The following is a 16,905-nucleotide window of genomic DNA, read 5'->3' on the forward strand; positions in this document are numbered from 1 at the left end:
AAGTCTGACAGTGTTGAGCACTACTGTAAACTTAATCCTGCATGGTGTAAATGTTTGAAAATGATTAACAGTTGCAAATAAACATTCATTCGAAATTTATAAAAGTAATCAAAAAGTAATCAAATGTAATCAGTTACATTACTTTAATAAAGTAATTGAAAAAGTTACACTACTATTACATTTTAAATAGGGTAACTTGTAATCTGTAACCTATTACAATTCCAAAGTAACCTTCCCAACACTGTTAACAGCCTACTGATATGAGTTCAATATGAGTCTGTTTCTCACACAAAGCTATTGTTTGGCTTGAGAAGACATGCGCAGCATCCCAAATCACATACTGTTCTATGACGTTTCCTAGCATAAATAGTGCGAGTTAGTGTGTTAACACTAAAAATACCAAACAGAAAAAGTGCACTTTTAACCAAAACAAACGAAGTGTGCAATGTTGGACACTTCATGCACTCAACTGTCGCAGCTTTAATTACGTAGCGGAGGGGGAGGGGCTATCAGACTCCATTTATGAATGACAAAAATAACCTTATATAATTCATACACTACATGGTTGAATACATAGTGCATATGTACATAGTGTTTAAGTGCATAGAGTAGTGCGTCATTTGGGACGCAGCTATGGAATATAGCAGATGAGTCATATTGACTTTGTTTATGGTGCTTCTATTGCCATTTTTGGAATGACAGGGAAATGAATACAAGACGAATAAAGTATCATCCATTTAATTTCTTAAAACACCAAATACAATTCTGAGATTTCATAACATGAATTACGTTTGATATTATCTGCATCTGCTGGAAAAACTGGCCCAAATCTGCTTAAGGTGGTCAAGGTGATTTCTGAAAAATGATAGCTGATTTTTTGCTGGTCCAAGGTCACCAGCTCCAGCTTGAAACCCAGCCATCTAGACCACCTAGAAACAAGGTAAAATCAGCAACCATCAGGATTTTCCAGCACAGCTAGATTTAATGTACCACATCACCATTTTATTTCTCTCTCACACCTCCGTCTCCTCTCTGGGTCACTCCTCCCTTCCGCAGATCGCTGCATCTCTTATCTAAAAATACTCCCTCTATCTCAGTGCTTGAAGTGAACAGCAGGTCGGAGCACCCTCACTGTGAATGCCATCGGCCTGCTCACATGTCTCTGTCTCCATGGCAACGGCCCGGCTTGGCGATTGTGATTATGACATCGTTGTGCATTTCCCCCCCCCTTTTCTCATTCTCACCCTCCTCTCTCTTTATTCCTGCCTTCCTCTTGACAGCTGTGCAATGCAAACGTATATAATAATGAAATCATGATTCCTGCATCACTCTATATGTAATTTCTATCTAAAAATGAACAAGATAAAATGCCATAAATTTGAATTCTGGGATCTGGGAGATTTGGTCCTTCACGTCTTAGAGGCCAATTCAAACAGTGCAATGCCAAGTGGCATCTGTGGGTCGTCTGTCATTGGCTAGGAGTCTGTTCCATCTTTCTGTCTGTTTTTGGTGTCTCCCTTTCTGTGCCTCTCTCTCAGATGGAATGCTGGACGGGACGACAGAAATTCACAGGCCAGATGTGTTTCTGAAACACACATGCAACCTCTGCAAACTCCTTCCACGGAGCAGAAGAGAGAATTCTTGGTCTTTGTAGACCTCAGTCAGAGTTCATGCCACATTTAATTTGATGCAAATGAAAAGAAGCATGCGGCCACATACTGAACACACTGAAAGGTGGGAAGTGATAAACTGAAATTAATAGAAAGAGTGAATATTTACTAAAAATAGGGTCCAGGAACCTCCAGGGTTCTAGGGAGTCCAAAACTCCCACCAAATAAATAAACAAATAAAAATAAATACTAATAAAAAAAAAAAAATAATAATTTTCTGAATACAAGACAATTCAAATACATGTTTCAAAAAAGGAAAAAAAAAAAATTTTTAAAGCATGTCTTAAATTAGCTGTGGCCTAAGACCTACCGAAACCTGATGGTACATCTATCCTTCACAGACTCATTTTCATTTGTGTCAAATGGTGTCAAGCCTGACTAAGGTTCATATTACCACCATTCGAGTCTTGTGGCTCATTTCCTGTCATTATTCTCACTATCAAAGACATAAATGACAAGACATTTCGCCTGCTTGAAGCGCCGTACTTCAAAGCTCTGCCATACTAACAGAACAAGTATGTGACACTAAAAACAATAAATGACACGAGGTGACAGATAACTGCTGATATGAGCTTTAAACCGGACATGCCTTTGCAGTGTGTGCATGTGGAATGCAGCTGGTCTGAATGTGTGTTTTTGGCTCACACACTCTAAACTCTCACTGGTATGCAGGGGGACAGTGCAGTGGGTTAGCATTACAGCACCCCGCTCCCTCCCTCACACACCGACACACACACACAAACAAGCCTTCGCTTCTCTGCATGCCACAAACCTAAAGCTGCGTACAGGAAGATGTGGAGGGTCCTGGAATGTGAGCAGTCAAACACATGCATTTGAGGGACATCATCAGTACATACTGTGTGTGTTGATTTTGAGTAAAAGAAAGGTGGAGATTATAAGATAAAGCAGTCAATTTAAACATAAATATAGCCTACTATTTTTGCCATAAAAACAGATTTAATGTTATAGTATAGTTCATATTATATTTAATGTAATTTTACATTTAATAATGATGACTTTCAAATAAAAATAGTGATCATACTTCTGTTTTTAACATTTATTAACAACAAATCAACATAATTAATCATTTAACAATTTATTAATTGAGGTTATAATGAATGTCCCATAAACAATACCCAACCTGCTTTTATGATTTTCATGATAAATTACTAATAAAACATTAGTCTAAGTGTCATCATGTGAGGGTCAATAGTCTAAATATAACATCAGTTTTGGAAGTATTGTTATTTCAGGATCAATCTTCCCATTTCTACCAATGAGCTGCCGGCTGAACAGTCTGCTTTCACTAAAAAGGGTGCATTTATCTTCTATGAGTGTGTTTTCTGGTCATTTGTAACAGACCCAATTTACACAAAAGGAACTGAAAAGAAAAACTGGAGGCGAAACAATTTTCTCTTAGAAAATGCTACATTTTTCACAAATAATTACTAAGAAATGGCAAGTAACACATTGAATTAATGCAGAAAGACTGAAATAGTATTTCTGTGTAAAATGTACTTTAATAATCTGCTTTATTTGCAACTTCACCGTTTTTAAAGGGACAGTCCACTTAGACAACCCTCTACATTGCGAGTAAATCACTCGCATATGTGACTAAATCTTCACTTTGGCGACTAAATGATGTCTAATATTAGCCAATGGCTAATCAATTCTCAGATTTTAGTCGCCAGTGTGTGAGTTGGAGGCTGAGTATATGATTAGCACAGATATATTTTCACTCGCCGAACACTCTGACTGAGCGCTTCAGAGTCTCTCTCTTCGTCAAGCAATCTGTGCTATTTTTCAGTTCATCTCAATGGATGCGCAACGCACTTGTATTTAATGTACCGTAAATTCTAGTGTGAAGGCGCACACCTTACCGTCACTTTGTCTCACACACACGCAGAGAGAGAGAGAGAGAATTGACGCGCTACATGTAAACGATATTCTTTGTTGTATTTTCTTGTCAAAATAACAGCGCTCCTTTGGAATTCTTTAGCTTTTAAGAACTGCCGGGTTTTCCGGTAGTGGGCGGAACTAATGCGCAAACGGCAATCTCATTGGCTGGCGCTCACCTATTATCATCCCTGTTTTGATTTCAGCAAATCAGTTCGAGCGAACACACACAACCTGATTAATATTCATGAATTCAGCAGCTCATTAAGCCTTAGTGCGTTTTGAATTTAAATCCTTATTAGTAGAATTCGTATCATTATCTTATCAGTATTTGTGTTAGTTTTTCCCCAATTTTTTTTACAGAAACACTGATTGACCAAAAAGCACCACCACCAGTCAGTTCAGTTAAAATGACTAATATGCATTCATACATGGTTATCAAGTTTAAATTCTAATTACTAAAGTTCTATCATTAAATAATACTTGATTATCATATTATAATGCTTGACTGACTGATGTTATCTTGATTTTTTTTCTTGAAACCCTCCCAAACAACGTCTGGTGATGTAAGTGCTGTTTGACTATTTTTTTTTAGGCTTTCTGACCCCAAGACTCAACTAATCTCTGCTATTCTGCAGCTGTGGTCCTTGGAGAGCCTTTAACCACTCAAACTCTCCTCCTCACTGTGCATTAGGACAATATAGACACAGGTCCTCTTCCAGGAAGGTTTGTAACATCTTTAGTTGATTGGAAATTCTTAATTATTGCCCTGATGGTGGAAATGAGAGTTTTCAATACTCTAGCTCTTTTCTGAAAGCCACTTTCTATTTCGTGAAGCTCAACAATCTTGTTCTGCACATCAGAACTATATTCTGTGGTTTTACTCATTGTGGTGGATGATTAAGGGAATTTGGCCTTTGTTTTCCCTCATTTTTATATTCCTGTGAAACAGGAAGCAATGGCTGGATAATTTCATGTTCATAATCACCCTGGTGAGCTACAAATTATAAATATGAATGGGAATATACTTCAGAGATATTTTACTCATAAGAATTTCTAAGGGTACCATTAATTGTGGCCAACATGTATTAGAGAAAAACATTTATTTCATAATGAGATTCCCCCCCATTTTAAATTCTTATTTTTTAATGAAAGGTTAGATTTTTGTACATTTTTAAAATAAAAGATCAATAGGATTAACAATGCAGATTTATTTTCACAGCCTTTTTTGATCATATTTACCAAGGGTACCAACAATTCTGACCACGACTGTGTATATATAGAACAGACAGATTAGAACAGACAAATTTTAAGTGACAATGGCGGCAGAACAGATCACCCCTCATCCAAACCCTAAACATGGGTTTTACTAGAACAGATCTTCAATTCAACCCCAATGCAACAAATGCAGAAAAACTAAAGTGCAACACTAAACAGAAACACAAGTGTGTGTTTGTATGCACTTCACCTAGTTTATTTCTTGCTCTTCTCCGAGCAAGCATCTGTGCTAACGCCTTTCTCTCCGAGCCACGGTGAAAACCATCCTCTCTAGGCACTGTTTTGACACTCCTCGCCTGGTTGCCACGGAGATTGTCTTTACATGCAGACCGATACACACTCCACAGACACAAACACACTCACAAACACAAACACAAAGTGACACACATGAGAAACCCCCGGGCATCCTGAAAGGTTGTGACAAATATTCTTAGCAACCTGTGTTTGCCTAATAATTACAGCCCTGAAAAACCACACGTGATTCAGCTGCAGGGTGGTCTACAGTATCTCCCACAGACAGGTCAAGAAGAGAGAGAGAAAGAGAGAGAGAGGCACTGCAGGCTGGTCAGAACAGCACTGAACGATTCCCTTCCAACTTAATATTCATCTAATGCAGATTAACTCATCTGCATATAACAAAGCCAATGATTTCCTTCTCTTGTAGACGGTTCTTTAGTATTTATTCCTTTGCTGAATGCCCGATTTATGCAGACATGTCCTGAACATCTATGAAATGCAGACTTATGAAACAGACGTGCTGAGGTTTGAATATTTGAGTCCTCGTCGTTTAATGTTGGAATAGCACTAGTGACATTCAATATGATGCTCCTGACCATGACAACAAAGGATGATGAATAAAAACTGGAATTGAATACTAGCATATACAGCTTACTGCAAAGTATATCATGCTAAATGCTTACAGTTTTTAATAAACAGCCTTTGAAACAGCACGCAGTATTCAAAATCTTCAAATAGTAGTATGTTACACTGGTAAATGACTTGATGTTGCATGTTTAATTTAGCAGGTATCATCTCAGGAATAAATACAATCATTTTGTATTTTAATAATACTAATAATTATTATTGCTGTTGTTGTTGTTATTCGTGTTATTATTATAAGTATGTAAAAATGTTGGCCGTCTGATCAAATCATGCCTTAAGAAAAAGATGTTACTTTTGGCTCATTTGTCAAATGTTTTTAATAAAACTATTAAAACATTTTTTTGTTAATCGAAATAAAGCTAGAATTAAACAAAATACAAACATTGGATGAAAAACTTTGGATGAAAAAATTAGAAAATAGCAAGTAACTGAAATAAGTTACTGAAGCACTAAAATTAGGCCTACTACAAATAAATAAATCTAGGGACTATTAGACTAGTAATATAATAATAATATAGTTTATAAGAAAATACTTTTTCAGTCTTTCTACTAACTCTACACTGTAAAACTAAATCTGTGACATTTATGGTAAAATACCGGCAGCTGTGGTTGCCAGAACTTCACCGTTAAAAATATGGTAGAAACATATTAGGTTTTACAGACTTAACTTAAATTCACAATAAAAAAACATATTTCATTAACTGATGTAATGTTAATAAACCAGCATACTGAAGTACTAATATCTGTTTTAAACCATTGAAATGCTGATAACCATCAAAAACAGGTGGTGATGAGAAAGTCACGTGATGAATCAAAGCTCATCACAATCAGCTCTTCCAAAAGCTGAGAAGAGGGAATTCTTGGAGTGTCAATTTACAGTTTTTCACTGTAAATTATACAATGACTTTTTCATTTTCACTTCCAAAAACCGTAATTTTAACAGTATTTTACTGTTTAATGTACATTAAACATTAAATGTAATTACAGTTATTCACCGTATATAGTATGGAAACTTACTGATAACCAATTAATAGGTTTTTATTGTAGCATTTTTACAGTCTTTTACTGTTAAAATCACAATCATTTTTTAAGTCTTAAGTTTAATTCAGTGTAATTCGCAGTTTCTTTGTAATTATTTGTGAAATTTAATAGCAAAAAGCAAAAACCATTTAAAGTATTTTTTTTCAGTGTAGTAGGTAATAATGACAATAATAATATGGGTATACAGAAATGTACAGTACACATAATATGCTGCAAAAATATGGCAGCATCAAGCGTAAGCGTTAGTTCTGGCAGGTCAAGTTAGTCAAGCTTGCATCAGCTGACTCTCAGCTGATCCCCATCTACCTATAGGAATATGACACCTATCTAAGCATTCATATTCATATCATATACAGAAAAGGTCCCTCAGTATTATCAGCAGTTTTCACATTGCTCAATAGCTAATTTCCCTCCTCCATCCCCAACTCCTCCTTTGTCAGTCGGGATTCAGCCTTCTGATTCTCCTTTGAATCAGACTAATTCTAAATGTGTACATTAAATTATTGAACTTTAACGATATCTGCAATACATTCATGTTGGTTCTGTTCTGTTTACCCTGGGGGGTTATCGCTGCTCTCCCTGCTCTTATCCATGCTAGGCTGCAATGATACATGTTTCCTTTAATAAACGTATCATTGGGTGGCGATTGAAACAGCTGTGGCTCTGATGTGAACAGGGAAGTTGATCCTAATCCAGTTTAAAAGTCACTAAGAGTACATAATGAGGTGGCACACGTCCTTTTTTTAAACCCAAACAGCTTCCTCGATCAAAGGGCTTGAGATGAATAATATTCTACCATCTAGATAATTTAAATTCACTCCCTTCATCGGAACCAATTTTTTCAAACCACAATCCTTCCTACAAATTAAAACAAAAAAACAAAAAACTACCTTCATTAGTTTTCCCAAAACTAAAATAGTTAATAGAAAATAGTTCACCCAAAAATGAAAATTCTGTCATTAATTACCCTCATGTCGTTCTAAACCTGTAAGACCTCCGTTCATGTTTAGTTGCACCTTGAGCACTGCAAATCAGTGCCCGGTTGCATAAAGCACCTTAAGTGTAATTTTCCCTTAGGATCGCCCTTAAGTTTCCCTTACACTTTAAGGGCATTGCATAAAATATCCCTTAAATGTTACTTAAGGGTTTCTTTAGGTGAAACGTCATAAGCCCTTAGAATTTCTCTTAAGTATCCCTTAAACCCAATAAGTGTTGCATAAAGCCCCTTAACTGTAATTTTCCTAAGGATAACATAAGGTTTGGAAAATGTCACCATAAGTGTTACACAAAAGTCTTCAACAAGTCATGATCGGCCGCTTTATGTTAAACAGATTTTAATTTACGCATTTATTCATATATGAATATTGATCAAATTACATACAGCACATAACGTTAATTAGCTCAAACGTGAGTGCGTCACACTCAAGAGAAAATTTATATTCCATAATATTTTATTCCTGTATTTTCCTACATACAGTATTACCTGGAGATGACTTGAAAAACACACATAAACCATATATTGTTGCAATCGTGAGTTTATTGTGTTTGCGGTTCTGCTTTTTGTTCAGCTTATTAGATAGGCTACTTCTATGAATCCGGTTTGGACTTTCAGCTCGAGAGCGCCCTCTGACTTCGAGTATGAATGAAACACACACTGCATGAATGTTTAGCGCTTTAATGTTCACATCGTTTTGCATACGAATAAAACGTCATGCATAGACTATCTTGTCTCTTTGCATTTAAATATGTATTTATTCACACTAGTCCCTGAAAACCTCTACATGGACAGAAATGATGAGAGATCTTTATTTGTTGTCCAAAGATGAATAAAAGTTTTATGGGTTTGAACTGACACGAGGGTGAGTAAATGATTTTTCAGTTTTGAGTGAATTCAATTTGAGTTTCTGTCTCGTCTGGTCCTTCTCTTTCATATTTGGTTTTCTTTTTCTTTTTCCTTATCCATGTTACATTGTTTACTGTGAAAACTTACACCTCTATCTGCATTAACAAATAACGTGACCATGGCAACAGTCGATTTTTTTTAACAGCAAAACCTGGGTCGCTGTCGTGAAACACTTAACGGTTTCCCTTTGCTAAGGGAAGTGTTTAAGGGATTATATGCAACACCCTTAAATCATTCCCTTAGGTAAGGGGAAATCACGCCTTAAGTCTCATACTTAAGGGAAAAACTTAAGGTGCTTTATGCAACCGGGCACTGGATCTTCAGGTGCATTTGAATTTGGTCTGTGATAAAATTGAGATACAGTAAGTGACCTCTCACTCATTTTCACAAAAAAATAAACGCGACAAGCAAGGAAGTTAACTTTGACAACAGGAAGCTGTTGATTATGATCACAGCTTCACCAAGCAGAGTAAGACACTACATAGTACTTTAAAATTGGCTCTGCTTGCTGACAGTGGCAAAAAACCCACTAACACATCAACTTTTAGCATTTAACACCCTTATAGAGTTCAACTTTTGTGTAAACTTAAATTCTTGTTCCTCCTTTCAAATAACAGCTTACCCATATATTGAACAAAATTAAGATGAGGAAATAATTACAGAAGCTTAATTTTCCATTTAATTACTACTAGTAGTAGAAGGAGTAACCTTTAACCAAGTGAAAAACATAGCCGTTTGTGTTCTATTGATCCTGAGTGGCATTAAAGGGAATCCAGTCTATCAATTAATCAATTGATCAATCAGCCAATAATAGTCTGCATGTCAGCCCATGCCATTTTCCAGTTTCCAGGCTTAGTTTGCCCAAAACCCCCAAAATTATTTAATATTTTCCCCCTCCATTTTTTTTATGAATCACAGTGTTTATCCTCTACAACATAAATGTCAAGCAAGTATTCACCAAAAAACCAAAACCAAAAACATCTAATCAATCATCATTAAAATACAAACATCCATTTATCCATAGTAAAATAGCCCCAGAGCAAGTCTACAGCTCTCACCCTTCCTCTTCTATGACAGAGTTGAGAGGTCACACACATTTATTTGAGGGAAAATGTGACAGTAGGCGCCTCCGCAGCAAATTTAATTACATTTTTCCATTTAGAGGTCATGTGTGAACAGGACATGTTGTTGAAATGAATTTGGCTCAGGCAGTACAGGATGTCTGACTAATAGTCTTATATTGGTGCAAAGTGTGAAAAAATCCATAGTTTTACATGGTGTCTATGCCAGACGCGGATGATGGGAATGGGATGCAACATGACTAAAGACAATAAAAGTTATTATAAACAGTGATTCTGATACACTGGAAGCGGCGACTGCGAGAAGCAAGCGACAAATCTCAGACAGTAAACTGATGCCTTGTACTAATTATGACGTATTCACACAATGGAAAAATGATTTGCAATGGTTGCTTTGTTGCATCTTGTGTAGACAGTCTTTACATATTGCAACGTAAAAAAAACTTAAGACTAACAGAAAATTATTTGTGTAAAACATGGAAAGTTGTTGCTTTTGTGGAAAACATGCTGTATCTTTTTACCTGTTAAGTTTTTTTTCCAGCAATTTAATAGTTTCCATGTGTGAAAGAGGCTGATAATGTAGGCTTTTTCATGGATGTGTTTGAAGGAAACCACTCACTCACAAGCTAAGAGCTCTGCAGCGCAGTCAGGTTAAGAGAAGCAAAGACACACACATTCTATTCATAGTAAACAAGCACAAAACACTCATGGACGTGGAGCTTTTGCACCCAGTTATCTAATTTAAACATAAACAAATTAACAAGAGGCTGCTCTAATGAAACTTATCTAATGCAGAATAGCTTAACTTAAACTTAGCAAAGCAAAACGTAACTACAGCTGTCAAATTATGTAACATGCAGCACTACAACACTACTGTACATACTGTTCAAATGTTTGGGGTTAATAAGATTTTTTTACATTTATTTAGTTTTGATAGTTTCCTAGATAAGGCTGCATTTATTTAATCAAAAATTCAGTAAAAACATTAATATTTTGAACGTTTCTGAAAATTTAAAATAACAAAATTCTATCTGAATACATTTTAAAATACAATTTATTTCTGATGGCAGCAGTCATTACTCCAGTCTTCAGTGTCACATGATCCTTCAGAAATCATTCTGATATGCTGATTTGATGCTCCAGAAACGTATTATTGTCAATGTTGAAGACAGATGCGCTGCTTAATATTTTTGTAGAAACTGATACATTTTTTTTATTTTATTGATGAATAAAAAGTTAAAAAGAACAGCTTTTATTTGAAGCTGAAATCTTATAGCATTATAAATGTCTTTACTGTCACTTTGAACAATTTAATGTGTCCTTGCTAAAAAATAAGTATTAATTTCTGTCAAAAAAAAAAAAAACTGACCTCCTCTTACTGACCTCAAACGTTTGTCTCAAACTACTGTATTAAAATCAGTGAAAACATGAAAAACAGTCAAAGGCTTTTATAGATTATAGGCTGCATTCTTCTAATCTCACAAAACACGCTGCTAATCCTTAAAAATCAACCTGTTGGTTTAATCCCATCAAGTGGCTGTGACTCCTGAGGACAACTGACCTCTGCTTGACTCGCTGCTGTTTGCTTTGTGACTGAGGCATTATGGGTGAATTGACATGGAAGAAAAGTTAAAAGTAAGTTTGTTTAAGACTAAAGTGTTTACAAGTCAAACTTTTGCTTTAGTTTGCTTTAAAAGCTTTCAAATGCATGTAAACATACTTGGCGTACTTGTAGCACTTGAACAGGCTTACCAGGTGAAGGAAAAACAATCACGGTCACAATGCATACCTTCAGGAATTCCTGTCCAGGCCACAATGGCTGGTCCTGCTTCCACTAATACTACCTTAATATTGATCTATGGACTGACCAGCTGTTCCAGCATTTTCCAGCACAAACACACAAATGTGAGTAATTGTAGTCTCTCGACATCAGGACTTGCTATTCAGAGCGCTGGAATGCAGTCTCTTAGGACCGAATGACTAAAGCCTTTGTGATTAACTCGACGACATGTTTTAATGGCTTGTGCATCAGTAACTCTAGCCAGTCTGTTTCGGGAACATTACAGAACATCCAGACAAGATTTAAAGGGGACTATGCGCAAGTGCACCTAGGGCAAAAGCTGCTTTAAATGCAAAGGATGGTCACACCAAATACTGATTTAATTTAGTTAATAGTAGTTAATTGATAAAGAAAATCTATTTATGACATTATTTTTGACAGCATCCTCATTTTACAGCATTTTTACACAAGTGCCTAAAACGTTTAACAGTACTGTAGCTTTGCAGGTAGGTTTCTTGAAGTTTCTTGGAGACGTTGCCACAGTTCTTCTGGATTGAGTCGGTCTCAGCTTGTTCTTTTTCTTCGTGTCATTTCAGACAGACTGGTGATGATCAGATCAGATCTCTGTGTGCAGCACTGGCTGCTGTCAGACAAAAATCTCACTGGATTATTACAATTAATGGCAAAATGAATGTTTGCAGCAAAAGACAGAAATAACTGACTTAAAACAATTTTTTTAGCTGGTGAAAATACTAGTGTTCTAATAATTTTGGCCACCACTGTACATCTTTATTATCACTTTTGGTCAATTGAATGCATCCTTGCTGAATAAAATATTCTGACCAGTGGCCACTCTTTTCTATATAATGAAAGTGGACAGGGACTATGAAGTATAAAATGACAATAAACAGCATAAATTATACCCAGGATGTTCAACTGTTTGTGTTCCACAAAAGAAAGTCATATGGGTTTAGAACACCAAGAGGGCGAGTAAGTGATGACTATTTTTATTTGGTGAACTTCCCTTTAACTATTGACAGCAGTCAAAGATGGGGACCAAATCTGCAGTGGTGCTGTCAAGATGTGAGCACAACAAATGGGTTTTATAAGAACACAGTAGTGTTGTCAAAAGACCCGGTGTTTCGGTACCAAGTCGGTACTAAAAAAATGAAAACGTTACGGTACCAGGTTTTCTTAAGTACCGGTGGTACCGAGTACCCGGTCAACCCGGTTCTTGATGCGCAATAGAAGGCTATCCTCTTCCAGTGTTGCCAAGTCCGCGGGAATTGGGCTGCTTAACACTGTTGCCGCGGGTTGTTTTTCATGTCCGCGGGTTGAAAAACGACCCCATTAACGTGATATTTAGCCCCTGGAATGCGAATTTTACCAGGGGAACCCCGCCAAAACACGCGTATTTTATCCCTGGAACGCGATTTTTAACGGGGACCCCCTCGAAACGCGATTGGGCGGGTTTTGTTGTGAAAACCTGGCAACCTCTTCTTAAAAGCAGTGGCAACCTCAAGAGGAGGAAACGCATCAAACTAACAAAACACCCCGATCAAGTTCAAGCAGGTAAGTTTCAATTACATTTGTAATATTTAGAGCTTCTGTAATGAATATTATTCCATAACACCAGCAAACCCTAAAACAGACAACAGTTTACAGATGTTTTTCAGTGGCAGCAGAACTATGACTAAACTTTTGGGTGAAACTTGTTTACTTTTTTCATACTTTTATTACTTGCGGAAAAACTTGAAACAATTTTAAATAAGTATAAAGAATGGCATTGGTTTTGTACATATAATTTTTGTTTAACATTATTAATAAAAATGTTGTTCAATTAGCATGTTTTTGTGTTTTGCTTTGGTACCGAAATTGGTACCGAGAACCGTGGATTTTCACTGGTATTGGTACCGAATACTGAAATTTTGGTACCGTGACAACACTAGAACACAGAGATGGAAAAACAGCTCTGGCTCTGTGCCTGCCTCCCTTCGCTGCAGTGTTCAGGGAAACCCATCCGAGGATCCATTATCAGAGCAAACAAGGTGGCAGAGAGTGAGGTGCCCAGAGTCTGATCAGTATTGTTGAAACATTTAGAGAAACATGACCAGTAGATTTGAGATCATGCATAAATAATGTGGAAGCCGAACCCAGCCCTGCAACCACCAATTTGGAGTGTTAATCGCAGTGTAAAGAAAGAAAACAGTAGGGTAGAGACCTATGAAGTCAACAGGCAAGATATAGTGCTTCTTAAAGGGATAGTTCACCTAAAAATGAAAATTCTGTCATTTAATGAAGTTTCTTTCTTCCATTCAGTACAAAAGATGATATTTTGAAGAATGGTGGTAACCAATCTGTTGACAGTAGCCATTGGCTTCCATTGTATGGGGAAAAAACTAAGTAAAATGGCTACTATCAGCTGTTTGGTTACCAAAATTCTTCAAAATATCTTCTTTTGTGTTCAACAGAAAAAAGAAATGCATACAAATTAGGAACACGTGGGGGTGAGAAAATTGACACAAGGTTAATTTTGGGTGATCCTTTTAAAGGGGTCGGTCCCATATATGTTAAGTGCCTTTAACTACTATGTACTTCCATCAAAAACCTATTGAATCTATTGTGTTCATATTGAATTGCAAAACATTTTTGCTTCTTATTAAAGGGATAGTTCACCCAAAAATGAAACTCCTGTCATTAATTACTCACCCTCATGTCATTCCAAACCTTAAGTCCTTCGTTCATGTTCAGAAAACAAATTAAGGTATTTTTAATGAAATCCGAGAGCTTTCTGACCCTGCATAGACAGCAACACAACTGACACATTCAAGGCCCAGAAAGGTAGTTAGGACATTGTTAAAATAGTCCATGTTACATCAGTAGTTCAACCGTAATTTTATGAAGCTACGAGAATACTTTTTATGTGCAAAGAAAACAAAATAATGACTTTATTCAACAATGTTTATATAATCTTAATATACAATCTACTTGGAGTAGCAAAATCATCTTTGAATAAAACAAAAAACAAAACTGTATTGTTTGGTTTGTCCTTTAAATATGGCCAATATAGATGATGCAAACTGTCATATGCCCAAACATTACAAAAAAAAAAAAAAAAATTTTTTTTTTTATGATAAACTCCCAACCATGATGACAGCTGTGCTCCAGCTTATGGGGTGTACTGTACTTTAATGTCTAATATAATTAATTTTTACTTCCTCCATTCTTCAATAACCTGCACTACATTGTGACGAGTTCACAGGCTGCACTGAACAGTTTCATGCATCAGAATGAAATGCCCAAGGATCTTGTTTAAAATAAATACTAAGAAATTTCTTATCAGCCAATACGTCACAGTTTCTGCATTGCTAAAGCTGCTTTTGCAGCCTAGTTTCATTAAATGATCTGGTTGGACTGGGGAGGAAGTTGAGTTCCAGTATGTTTTTCTAGTACATCGAGCACTTTTATGACCACTTTAAAAAGGAGGAGGGCAAAGTTAGGCTGGTTAGCATGGCCCCATTAGGCCCTGCTGCTTTTTACACCTCAACAAGTTCTGTAAGTAAAGGCTGCAGATTTCTGATTAGAGCTGCACAAATCGAAATTGCTCTGAAATCGTGATATGTTAAGAAATATGCAAAGAAGCACAGCAAACATTGAGCTTTTTTTTTTTTTTTTTTCATTTTAAATCGTCAACACAAATTTTTAGCAGAAAAATCACAACTAGATTTTTTTCCCAAACTGTGCAGCCCAATTTCAAACTGCATGCGTGCCACCCAAACAACTGACACTGATATGAATGGGAACGGCTTTCTCCAGGTATTATAGACCTGTTTGTACGGCACATGTCCAAAAGCCTAATAGAGAGAATGTTAATGGAAAAAGGCTGAGTGAGATAATGTGAGATGAAGAAGTGGAGAACAGAGGCTTCAGTGTGCCCCGTTTCTCTCTCTCCAGACGGCCAGCGCTCGAAGAAGACTGCTATAGAGAAACGGCAGCGAAAAGAAAGAACGAAAGAAATAAACAAGTGCGCTGTGTATTCCAGCGTGACCCTGGCAACCTTTCTACAACAGACTCCCTGTGAGTTATCAAAGGACTGACGTTCTGCTCTCCCCACACAGAGGGGAAAAAGACGCTCGCTGCCTTGGCTGGCATTGCTTACACAGGAACTAGAAAGCGGCTAAAGGTGCATTATAGACCAAGAAAGACAAAGACTTTGACTCACAAACAAGAACAAATATGACTCCGACCCACACGCCTCAGTCAAAACAACATAAAAAGAATGCTGCTTCTATCTAGTTAACGTCCTCAATGGCTAAAAACAGATACTGGTCCACGTTTCACACACTTGTTTTGCTGCTCCGTAACAAAGAGAGCTCAGAGAGGGACACATTCCAGGCAGAAAACATCTGGGATAATTATGAGAAAATTACAGCTGAAATATGTCAAACAATGTAGTTTTGTTCCAGAGCTTCAGAGACTAAAGCACTCAAAAACAAACACAAGTTATACTAGTCATTTATGTTCAATGACTATGCTCACTGGGCATTACTCAACGTTTTATAGCATTTTAAGCCTAACAGTTTTAGTCAAAGATGATACTGCATGAAATAAATAATATGGCATCACATTTATTAGTTATTATAGAGCCCTATGATTTCTGCAATGTGGAAAACGCGGTTGGAATCCTGGAATCTGGTCACAAAAATGTAAAAAATTTACTGTATAGCGCAGAATGTCACGGAATTTGCCAAATTTGGGGTGAATAAATCAAAAGGTCAGTACACTTAAATCAAAACGTGATGTGGACTAGTGTCTGTGAATATTAAGCTGCAAAAAGATATATGAATCCTGCATGTTCTGCGTGTGAATGAATGGCGCAGACGCACAGTTTCGTTTACTACACAGATACTGAAGTGTGCGTGATGCACACGGTTTTTCCAGCCTCTGCTGCTTCAACATATGAGTACATGAACACATGAATATAAACCTCTAGAACTGCTCTGAGAGTAATTTCATTAAAGGGGTCATATGATGCGATTTCAATTGTTCCTTTCTCTTTGGAGTGTTACAAGCTCTTGGTGCATAAAGAAGATCTGTAAAGTTGCAAAGACTAAAGTCTCAAATCCAAAGAGATATTCTTAATAAAAGTTAAGAGTTAACCACGCCTATCTAAAACGGCTCGTTCAAACACGCCCCCACATATCTACATCACTATGTGGGAAGATTTGCATAACGCCACCCAAATGTTCACGCAAAGAAACAAGGCGCAACTTTTATTCTCACTGTAATATTGTTGCCACTGCCGCCATGTCGTGAAGACGCGGTGTGCTTCGTTGTGAAAGCGAAACTACTTTGTTTGGTCTTCCAAAAGAGGAC

General features: G+C 36.8%; 1 protein-coding gene across 1 annotated transcript in view; it reads right to left on the reverse strand.

Moving 5' to 3' along the window:
- Window positions 1-811: 811 nt before the first annotated feature.
- LOC107662399 (neurabin-2-like) overlaps window positions 812-16,905 on the reverse strand; it is a 30,398-nt gene continuing 14,304 nt past the window's right edge. The window contains exon 3 of the mRNA XM_016452396.1: window positions 812-929. Coding sequence (XP_016307882.1) covers window positions 921-929 — 9 coding nt within the window. The 3' untranslated portion in view covers window positions 812-920. The remainder of the gene's footprint in view (window positions 930-16,905) is intronic.

The sequence above is a fragment of the Sinocyclocheilus anshuiensis genome, unplaced genomic scaffold, assembly GCF_001515605.1.
Source record: "Sinocyclocheilus anshuiensis isolate Anshui unplaced genomic scaffold, SAMN03320099.WGS_v1.1 scaffold11, whole genome shotgun sequence".
Lineage (NCBI taxonomy): Eukaryota > Metazoa > Chordata > Actinopteri > Cypriniformes > Cyprinidae > Sinocyclocheilus > Sinocyclocheilus anshuiensis.